The 11,763-nt window shown below is 37.9% G+C and overlaps 1 protein-coding gene across 1 annotated transcript in view; it reads right to left on the bottom strand.

Moving 5' to 3' along the window:
• The window catches only part of LOC103799373 (ubiquitin carboxyl-terminal hydrolase CYLD-like), an 18,097-nt gene that overhangs the window by 6,233 nt on the left and 101 nt on the right, over positions 1-11,763 (bottom strand). The window contains 10 exon segments of the mRNA XM_009071687.1: positions 195-286; positions 1,430-1,552; positions 2,088-2,229; positions 3,032-3,197; positions 4,595-4,974; positions 6,508-6,624; positions 7,720-7,815; positions 8,866-8,971; positions 9,839-10,141; positions 11,332-11,763. The exon segment at positions 11,332-11,763 is cut by the window's right edge and continues 16 nt beyond it. Of these exon segments, the coding sequence (XP_009069935.1) occupies positions 195-286; positions 1,430-1,552; positions 2,088-2,229; positions 3,032-3,197; positions 4,595-4,974; positions 6,508-6,624; positions 7,720-7,815; positions 8,866-8,971; positions 9,839-10,141; positions 11,332-11,763 (1,957 nt within the window).

Here is an 11,763-nt window from a genome sequence, read left to right as displayed (position 1 = left end):
TTGTTCAGTTAGGGTTCCTTATGTACCCCAGGAGGCAGAAAAGACTTTCTACCAGCCAATGGTCACTCAGATCTCTGGTAGAGACACTATTGCTACCGAAAAAATATTTGGGTGTTTTGGTCTGGTATAATTATCCCAGTTCCTTCATATGATGATGCTTACATGTCTCAAAAAAAGGAAAACCTCCCAGTTACCTTTTTCCTCTGAAGTGAATCCTGATGCAGCCTCAACTTTTTCAAGTATTTTCCTCAGTTTCATTATTTTTGTAGCACATACATATCCATATCTAAGATAAATGGGTTTAATAAGCTATTAGCTAGTTTTTGATCAAGTCAGAAGCACAAAAAAAAAATCTCTTAAATGCTGACATACAGGTTCTCAAATCCTCCTTTAACTGCATACAGTAATTCTTCAAAACTACATACTGACTTCTCATATTCAATCTGACTTCCAGTTTTCTGAATGCAGTATAAATTTAGTGCAGTGCCCAATGTTGGGCTTTTTATAACCATTTTTAATCAACAACTTACCAGGATAACTGTTTTCTGATTTGCCAGTCAATTACTTTTGTTTTCACTCTAATTTGCACCATTTAATACATCATTTTCAGAATGTCACATAATAACAGCACTGTGGGAATTGTTAACAAAAACAGAATTCAGTGTTTGAGAAGAAGATACAGAGCTGTATTGCTGATCTAAACAGCAGAAGTATTTTTGAACATTTAGTCCTTCCCTCTAAAGTTTTACAAGAAGTGCAAAGGAAGTTTTAAGCACAGTAGAAAGGTACTAAGACTTTCAGACATCTCAGCCACTTGAGATTTCTGCTAGTTGGTGTGTATCCTGCTGTGCTACCTACACCACAGAACCCTGGAACACACCAACAAAGTGCACACACAAGAACAAGGATTCAGAGGCCACCATTTATTCCAGGAATAAAAAGAAAACTTTGAGATAAATCTCCTTTGCTCATTGTGCCTAAGAAATTACAAAGCTCCCAAGTTCTTCTAATAAAAGCATTTTGACCACTTGCAGACTGCAAGTTAAAATTAAACTTTGAAAGCCCTGCCAAATCTATCCAATTGTGAAACTCCACACAAGATAACCCAAATACTTCTCTTGTCAAATACAACAGCATTAAAAACACAAATATGAATGCTGTGAACAAACCTAACTTGTATTTATCAATGCTTTGGTATTCATACCTATACAAATTTTACAACAGCTTTATGCTGATCCCATTGCCAAATAAAAGTAAAAATATTTGATCACCAAACAATGAGTAACTATTTCCAGCTACCAATGATCAAATTTACCATGAAGAACAACTAAATATCCTTGTGCAGCTTCTCAGCTTTGCAACAGGAATGCATACACAGCAGGATCTCTCTAATTTATTAGACTGGAGACCAGTTCACATCTTTACTTACATTCTCAGAGGATTCACAATCTCTGTCCTCAACAGCTCTTGAGTCTCACTGTAATACTCTACATCATTCATTTCTTTAGGTCTGAGTAACACAGTGTCCAAAACAGAACTAAAAGAAAACAGGCTACAAAGAAAAAAGGAAGTTTGTTTTGACCCTGGAGGATGTGACCTGAGCAACATAACACAAACCAAGCAAAGCCACAAAAGAATTAAAGAACAAAACAAATTCAAAAAGAGGTAATTATGGGTAGAGGACAACACAGCTTTACTATATAGCAGAAGTCCACTCTATCCCAGGATTCTTTCTACAACAAAGTACAGAACCAGTCACTCAGACAGGATTCTGCAAATAAATTGTAAGAATTATTTCCCTCCCTCCAACCCCAGTCTGTGTTCTCTTTCATCCTTCAACCATTTACAGGCAGGGACTCCCTCAGCCAAGACGAGCACAGATATATAAGGGTCTGTAAGTACAGTTTGGACATGATTAGCACTTCATGTCATGCAGCCAATGCTGCAGAACTTGCTGGCATTGAAGAGCAGTGACATGTCAGACTGCAGCACAGGAACTGCACAGCAACACACACAGACAAACAAAAAAAAAATCACATGCTTTGCATTTCTAGCATGGGATGCCACTATGTAAATCATGAACTTACCAGAATAAGGTGGAGTCTAAGTAACAGGAGTTGTAATGACCCTGGATACCTTTCTTCTTTCCAATCATTGTCTCTAAACCTTCTTTTTCCATTTTTGGAGGAGTGTTCTCTTCTACCACTTCACTTAAGTAACCTCCAAAGGCTGAAATATTTTTTTAAAAAAAAAACAGTTTAAAGCCTCAGTTTTTATCCCCCTTGAGATTTCCCTATTAATGTTTTATAGCTAAGTTGCTGCTTTAGTGTAAGCATTCCTTCCTGGACTAGAACAGCATTTTATTATAGCTGAGACTCACTGTGTTCCAGAGAGTGAAGAAGGCCTTACATTCCACTGGCAATGCACATTGGAATGTTTCAGAAAGCAGCACCAAAGTCACTTTATCCAGTAGGAATGAAGTTCCCTTTTCATTACAAATGTTTACACTGTCTTTCTTACAAGTATCAGACACTTTGCAGTCGTCCCAGGCAATACAAATGACCCAAGAAATCTAAAACACTTGAAATTAGGAATTTTTTTAGAAAAACCTTTTCACCACTGATTCCCACCACAAAACCACATGCTTTTCTAAGGTAATGCTTAGCAAATAAAATAATTTGATGTTATAGATTATAGATAAATGTCTTTATTTCTGATAATGCAATCACACATTGCTGGAATTGCAAACACCTCTCTCTGCAAGACGGCTTTACAACTTCTAAAGTAAAAAATATATGGCATAAAAATACTAATTTTATGAAATTTCTTTAAATAAATGAACACTTTCTTGGTTTAAAGTATACAAAAGGTAATCCACAGAATCACTGTTTTCTGTACAGGCTAATCTTCTATTCATTAACCTCATTTAAGTAATACCTGTACAGTTTTTCAGGTGTTCAATACAAAGAACATATTGCAGGAATAAATGAAACCAAATCAGCTGATAAACCAGAAATAAGAAGGTCAGTACCTAGAGAGTTGCAGCGTTCGATCTGGTTGGAGACAGGCTGTAGTGAGGCAAACCTGGAATCTGGCCTGCAGCTTTTGAGCTTCACAAAAAGAGCTTTCTTGGGAGCACAAGTGAAGTATCGAGTTCCTTTAAACGTTCCATCCGTGCAGCCTGCACACTCATCTTCCTGAAATTCAAGGGAGAATTCACTGCTTTCCTTAGTTTTAGAATTCTATAGTAAGACATTTGATAAAATATCTACCCACAAGTCACCCTTCAGGTACTCTGTGCATGATGCACAGTATTTCTGCATTTTTAGTACACAGAGTTTCAACTGATGTTTTGTTTAACTGGATTTATTCAGTAAATTAAGAGCTGCACATTTTTTTCTTCATGCTTAAACTTCCATTTCATCCAAAATAAAAATTCCATCAGAAGCAGCTTAGGGGAAGGTGGGAGGGGAGAGTGAGATAGTCCAGACACTCTGTAGTTATAAAGAGCACTAACATACACCTTTCACAGCTCAATTACAATCACTAAGCACTGGGCAGTGCAAGTACTTTCAGCCTGACTGTGGCTGCACAAGAAAAACATCTGCATAGGGACACACTAAAATGCACACCAGGGCAGACAACACAAACCAGGTAAGGATAGTAAGTTATTTTCCTTGAGAACATGATTTCAGGCCTATTGTCTGCTTACTAACAACTGCTAAATTTAAATGCAGAAATGCATGAGTGGCACTCAGGTCAACACACAACACCTTGATGTGAAGGTTCAGAACACCTGTGGGAATCTATGGCTTCAACTTCACCCAAAACACCACAGGAACCAGAACTTTTTGTAACAGCTGGAATTCCAGGCACATTCTCACCTGCTTGGCTTGTGTTTTGCATAATTGTACACTGCTTTATGTGGAATTTTATTGAACATTACCCCAAAATACAAAACCCCATATCCCTAATTGCTTACACATTAATTAAACCAATAGCCAATCACAACCTTGGCAGCAGCTGCCAGAAGATGTGTCAGTACAGAACAGTAATTCAGGTTTGCAGCAACTTGGGTTTTACAGAGCCCACAGAAACACAAAGCACGTGGCTGTCAAACCAACAGCATCACTACTGTTGATTATTAGAACCAATGTTACCACTCTGACAGTCAAAACTCCAACTCTGCTGGTGTGCAACAAACAAACAAAAACCTGATACTCAATAAAGACTATTACAGCCAGAGCATTTTATAGAAATTTGCATTTCAAAGGACCTTAAAATCTGGTTGGCTTTTTTCAATTACAATCTCCATAATGTAAGCAAAGGGCATTTCTCTAAAGCAAGGAAGTGATCAGTCCTACAAATTCAATTACCTATTGTGACACAGACATGTCAGAGCCTATTCACAGAGTAAGGTCTAGGGCAGTCACAAAAGTCAGAGTTCATCAAGGAATTTAGCTATAAGGAGATCACATGGCAACCTGATTGGGCAAATCCCCCCAGACTGGCTGCTTTTGCAATATACACAGGCACCAACTCTGAGAAACAAAACAAGTAATTAATATTAACGTGACCAAGAATTTATATTTACCAGTTCCAGTCCAGCCAATACTTCATTAACTCCAGGGGGTTGGCCAATCCAGCGGATTACTCCATAGAAAGGAGGATTTTCTTTAACTTCAGCCAAGGAACCTGCTTCAAGACCATGTGAGTTCCCAACTGGGCTTGCTGTTGATGGGCTCTCCTGGGTAGCTGTAGTATTCACATCACCCATGACTGACTGAACAGACAAAGAGAGAGGACTATGTCCAATAGTACCATTAGTACTTGTTGTTTTTGTCAAGCTGAAGGGGAGGGAGTGGAATCTGTTTTCTGTCGACACAGAGTTTGTTAAAGGTGGCTGAAGTGGTGGTGAAGAATGCCCAAATCCAGAAGATGAGTCAGTTAGTGATTTTGCAGGGTCTTCAGCAGCTGTTAAAATCAAACCCAAGATGTTAGTAACTGTTGGGTTTCGGGTTTTTACCCTTCTCAAAAAAGGAAAGACTTGGCTATTTGCAACCACATCTTATTTAACAGGTGACCTGTAGGGAAGCAGTAACAGCTGGGGACATTTAGGAAGAGATTAGTCACTTGGCAACACTGAAGAGAGAACTGACTGAGGAGACACTGCTGCAGTCCCACCACTTTTACCACAACCAATAGAAACAAAAAGCACAGAAAGGAGATGTTAGAAACTACAGGAAGGTTTACACTGAATAGTTTCTTTCATCCTCACTGGAGACTTCATCATTAAACATGAATTAACAGCCCCAAAGGTTATAACTGCAATGGTCAAAACTAAGAAGAGCTCATTGGGAGGAAAGGATTTGGTTCACAGTTCATACATGACTAATTGCTTGCAGACAGGATTTCTAAATGGAAAAGTGTTTATTCCCCTGACTCTATAACAATACACTTTGGTTTTAACACAGAAACTCTATCAGTGTCTATAAAGAATAAAGGATGCGAATACATCACCACTAATGCAGTGCCTGATAAATAAGATCACAATTAGATGCAATAATAGAAGTTTTCTGTATCTTCTCTCATCTCTCCACACAGAATCACAAAATATCCTGAGCTGGAAGGGTCTCTAACACACAACTGGTATTCACAGAACAAAAACCTCTTCATTACCTATTCTCCCTATGCTGTTTTATTAACTGAAGTCAATGTCTAAAAAAAAGGTTAAAAATCCCATGGCATCTGTTAGAACAATTTCAACTCATTTTCTCTAACAGTTCAAGGAATTCAGGGGCTACTACTGCTATAGGTTTCCATTGCAAATTAACATTATCAGTTTAGCATTTACCCCTTCAGTCACTATGCCAGCCACACTTTGCTAAAATTTATCAGAAAAAAATAAAATAAAATAATCAGGTCTGGAAGCAAATCATGATACACTGGATTCTTTAGGTATGTGCACTCATACTCTTAGAGAGAGATTGTACAGAAATAATTTTTTAAAAATACTAAAAAACATGTATATTTAGTCAGATTATTCCCCCTCACCCCAATCCCAGACTGCTTAGCTAACACGGCAGAGTATTACAGTTCCCTTAGACCTGTAACATTAGCTACAAAGACAGGCAAAATACAATTCCTCTGTACACTTGGCTACAAGGAATATCTTCATGTCTTCCATCCAAGCCTCAGCTTTTATTCTGCCTGCAAGACATATGCATTCCCACAGAGCTGCACATGCGTTGCCAAGAACATGATCTCCTACATGCAGAATAAAACCACAGGTCACATTAAGACAGAGAACATTTTCACAGGGGTTTCAAGATGCTTTTTATGATATAGTAAGCCTTCCACTAAGACAACATACTCCAACTGGTTTACATTTCATGTCATACTTGTTTTATCTGAAGAACATCAATATACTCCAGTTTTGCTTTCTGGTTTTTTTTTTTTTTAAATAAAGTGTATTTGCCTACATGAAAGATTATCATGTCTCTTTACCTTCATCAATATACCATGGGGGTTTTGATTTTGTTTGAGGCTGAGAGTCAACTGATGAGCCATTTAATGTGTAGAAGACTTCAGATCTGCTTCTATTTCCAGGTTCAGAGGTAGATCCTGAAAAACAACATATTTTACTGAAAAGATTCATCTCTACTTAAAAAACTTTAGCTATGCTCTTATTTCATAGTACAAATTTGTTACTATACTTTTAAGAAGACCTAACTGCCTTTCTACAAACTCTCCCATCAAGGCTAACAGTTCTAAGCTCACAAGGCAGAAGTCTAGACCAAACCAACATAATTCTCCAAGATGAAATTTTAAGTCTTCAAACTGAAAAGAAGGCAGAAAATACCTCTCAAGTGCAAACTGCTCACTACTCTAAATTATGGATATACGAAAGTATTTGCAATACAGTGCACAGCAGGTATTTTTTGGTTTTAAAGCAGTAAAATTTCACAGTAGGCAAATAAATTACTGACCCAACTCCACACAGCTGTAACTTGTGCCAGCATACAACCATAATTACTTTAGTGAAGATCATCTGTGCCAGCATCCAATGCCAGGTAGGATGGAAGCTTACAGAATATACTGTCATTAGGATTCTGCTACCCAAAACAGCCACTAATAAACTCAAAGACAGTGAATTTTGATTTCTGCCTTACAAAACAACGAAAAAAAAAACCTGTTTCTCTTCCAGGTTTTTTTCCCCCTGGAAGGATTTTTATAGCTGGCAAAAACCAGAGTCAAAGAAGTTTATATTTTGGGAACACAATTTTGGTTTTGAATCACAGCAAAACGAATGTATTTGCTATTAAGTAAATCTGTTCCTGGCCTAAAGGATTTGAAGTTTCTGGTTCTGCAAAAAGAAGACAACAGCAAACTATCTTTATTAAAAACCAACACAATAAACACACACCACACTTCCAGAAAAACAGAATGCAGACCTGGACTGTTGATACTAGAGAACTATGTAATATGTGTTTCAATTTTTGCTAAACCCCAAACTGTTTTTCATGAAAGTGAAGGTATTTTGAGCAATCTTAAACTGTCTACCATCTTTTTATGAGTCAATAAATTCATACCAATACTCCAGAGAAATTTAACTTGATAACTGCAATAATAATAAATGAAGTGACAGAAAATACTTTTTCCCAAGCAAGAAAAATTTGTAGTCTTACATAAGTAAAGAAAATAACTTCCAGTACATACCTGTAGCCTTTGGCTTACTGTGATTGAACAAGTTTTTGTCACCACCTCTTGAGGTATAGGCAAGCTTGGGAGGTCTCCTGTCCTGTGACACAGTTTCTAAGACATGGTATATGAAGATAACATTAGGTTCCCTTTTCTATGTTTTTACTATGCTACAGAGAAGTTCAACTCTAAACAAAGGTCCATCAGAAGCTTTAAAACTGAGTGGAGCACAGCCTTGTCTGGCACATAACCAACATTTTATGTGTATAGGATTTGCTTCTACCACATCAGCAATTACTTTATTCTGAAGTCTACCATTACTATAGATTGCCTTCACATCCTTCAGTGTAGGGGCATATTTCCATTATGGGAAACAGATGCATGAAATTCTAGACTTTCTTTTCTACCAACACATCTACAACAAACGCTCTTTTCCCAAAAATGGAGAAGTCTCCATGAATTCTCCAAAGAAGAGAGGAAAATTCATGCAAAAAATATGCATCACAACTAAACCAGCAAGTAGGAGGTGAACATAAAAAAAACAAACTGAAGAGCAGCAAGTAGGAGGTGAACATAAAAAAAAATCAAACTGAAGAGTGAGGGCAACAGTTACAGCCAGCATGCTCAGTTACACCTGTCTAGAGAGCCCAAAAGTTTCATATAAATGTTTCTGCAGAAAAGGAACCAAGGGATGGTAGTTGTTACAAGTTAACACCATTCAGTGAACTACTGCAGTCAATTTTACCTCAGTCTTGGTATGAATTTTCAATACTGACTCACAATGCATACATAATACTATAAATACCTTCCAAGAACAGAAAAAACAGATTTCTGATCCAAGATATTTAAACTCCTGGAGTAAACTGAACAACAGTCAATATAAAGATTTCTGCTACAGACACTCACATATTCACAAATATGATACAACTGCATAGCATTGTAAATACTATGCAATTTGACAGGAATTTAGCTCAATATGAGCTTTTCTACTAGTGAGACTATAACTAAAAGGAGGAGGAAACTGAGGAGAAGTATAGCACAGAAGGTTGAACTAATTCCAGTGAATTTAGGGTATTAATTCCATGGTATGAATTGAATCACATCACTGTGCCTAGCTGGAGATGCTATCAAAGTCTGCCTTCTGGTTAAGAAAGCAGGGCATACCTGGAATAACATCATTGATATGCAAAAGAAGTGTACTTTCAACACTTGCAAAACTGCACAGCTGTATTCCATTATATCTTCCATCCCAGTTTCCAATCGGATTATCCTAAAAATAGAAAAACATGTTACATGGATCCCAAGAGAAGATTTGTATCATGCAGAATACACACATATGTGAAAGCTTTGACAACATCTACTTTTTCCTTTAACGAATGTTCTATTTAGAACAAGCAAACATTACAGACTCTAAAGACAAAAGCAAACTTAAACCTGCTCTTTTGAGAACTATTTCCCACTTTAACAAGCATTCCTCTACTAAAAACCATTACTGATAAACAAGTTAGAACAACTCCAGTGCATTGTTAGGGAACAGCTACTGCAACCAAGAAAATGGAAGCACCTGATCTACAAAACCAAAGCCAAAACATGTTTTTTAACTATCAAAAATTTGAAAGCTGTTCATTTTAAAAAATCAAGTTGCTAGAAATAATTTTCCATGACAAGCTTCACATTTTCTTGTGAACTTTTGTACTTGAAACTCAGCCCTTTTAAGGTAGAACAAAGTCAAACAAAAGTTACATGAAAAAAAAAAAGCTTTCAAAAACAGCTAACAAAGAAAAAGACATCCAGCCTACTTGTTTTTAACAGGCAGAACAAAGCCAGTCTCACAAGACGAACACTCAACTCTATTACTTCATGACTGACACCTAACATGGCAAGTAGCTCAGTGGAGGCTCCTCAGAGTAACCAGAGTATTTCTCCTGAACTGTTTAGCATCAAATAGGATCCATAGCATACCTGATGCCAAGAAACAATTCCCACCAAGGGGCATCTTTGAACACAAGTGTTTATTTCCCATTTTAGGTCAGCCTCCGCTGAAGTAGCTTGTGGATAATGTTTCTTCTTCTATATTGCATGTCATTTACTAGCTAACACACATGCAGAAGTTATTAAAGTCAGATTATTTTCTTACCATGTCCACTCCAACAACGTATCCTAAACTTTCGTTTCCTGGTAAGACATCACAGAATATAACTGTCCCATACTCTATACTCTCTCCTATCTTCAGAGAAACCCTGGAGTTGATCTCCAGAGGAGGAAGTTCTACCTGCATTGCGTCAACTGGAGCTGCATAGTCACTTTCCAGTTCATTGTCATCATCTTCCACCAGCTCCAGTTTGTCCAAAGCAACAAAAACCCCACAATCCTCATCGCATCTGAAAAGCTGCTTTCCTTGGTACTGTCCATCAGTAAAGCCCTGACCACGACCTTCTTCCTAAGGGGTGGAGGAGGAAGAAGAGGAAGGACAATAAAGAAAAGAAGACAAACAAACCCCATGTATTTGTGCAAAAGCAGAACACTAAAAAAAGCAGTAACATAAACCCGTGTTTCGGACAAACTGCCCTAAGAATTTGCCTGATGAACTGACGTCATATTGAGAGAATTCTATTGTCAGAATTTGTGGCAAATCTCCACAGTCTGTCTTAGGGGAATAAAGAGCATTACATTAGAGAGTAGCTGCAGGCAGAAGTCTTTTTACTCTGAGCAGCATGTTTTCTTCAGGTGCAAATCTTCCTTCCAACATCAAATTCTTGCCCCATCAGGACAAGACTAATTCATACTAGACATAATGCTAAGCATTCAAAAATTCTACTTATATTCCAAATAGAGATGATTTTCAGAAGCACTTGGGCCTGATACTCCCTGAAGTTCTCAGTGGTAATTGCAAAGAGTTTGGGAAAAGTTTAAAAAGTACTTTGGAAAAGATACTTCCAATACAAGAGGGGCACTTACCTGAACCTAATCTTAGAAAGCTCATGGTTGGCATTAACTTTGCAAAAATATCCCACCAGGAGCACATAACAGCTACATTCTTTATCTCAACTAGCTGTCATTTGACTTTTAGGGATCTACGAAAGCAGCAGCCCTAAAACCCAAGTCTGCATTTATGGACTTTATCCTGACACGTGCAGAGAAAAACAAAGTACTCAACAGAAATCTGAGAGTCAGATATTCACCACAATGGGGATGTATTTTTGCCCAGAGAAGCTGTGGCTGTCCCATCCCTGGAAGTGTTCAAGGCCAGGGTGGATGGAGCTCTTAGCAACCCGGTTTAGTGGAAGGTGCCCCTTGCCCATGGCAGGGGGTTGGAATGAGATGATCTTTAAGGTCCCTTCCAGCCCAAGCCATTTTATGATTCTACAAATTAAATTCTTCTAGGCAAGAAGAGTCAGAGTATGTTCAAGTCTTTCTGCCAGCTCAAGCATCTCATCAGGCTTCACTTAGCATGTACAATACAAGGCTGATGTGATATGGTGTGTTCATGAGTACTTAACAACAATACTTATGAAAAGACTGAAGATAACAACTTTTAGGGGTAACTATGCTTTTAGGAAAAAAAAAATTAACTATTGTGACTTTCCCTTCAAACAGAAGACTTTTAGCTCCTCTTAGCAAGTAACTTACCAGCAACTCCACTCCAAAGTATATCCCAGTTAGGGACCTTTCTTGCATTAAGGGTCCTCTGAAGCGAACAACTCCAGGAAATTTATCATCTCCTGATCTCAGCTGTACTCTAACAGGTGAGCCAATATCTATTTGGATGCCTTTAGTTAACCTGCTTTTGCTCTTAAACAGACTGTATCTTTCCTCACAGTTAGTAATAGCCAAAAGCAACTCGGCTAGTTTTTCATTTATTTCTATAACATCCTTCTCATCCACAAACAAGATTGCATGAGGCTGTTCCAGAATCTTTAATCCAATCTGCAGTTTCTTGCCTTTACAAGGAATATTTCTGGAGTGTCCCACAGAAGAACGGTCTTGAAAAAACTGCCCAATGCTACCTTTGGGCACCTTCAAGAGCTTTTGAGTCTGCTTGTCTATGACACTGCATTCCTG

This window comes from Acanthisitta chloris, unplaced genomic scaffold (genome assembly GCF_000695815.1).
Source record: "Acanthisitta chloris isolate BGI_N310 unplaced genomic scaffold, ASM69581v1 scaffold3603, whole genome shotgun sequence".
In the NCBI taxonomy this organism is placed as follows: domain Eukaryota; kingdom Metazoa; phylum Chordata; class Aves; order Passeriformes; family Acanthisittidae; genus Acanthisitta; species Acanthisitta chloris.
Note: the sequence above shows the minus strand (reverse complement) of the source record. Positions and strands in the feature narration are given on the sequence as shown.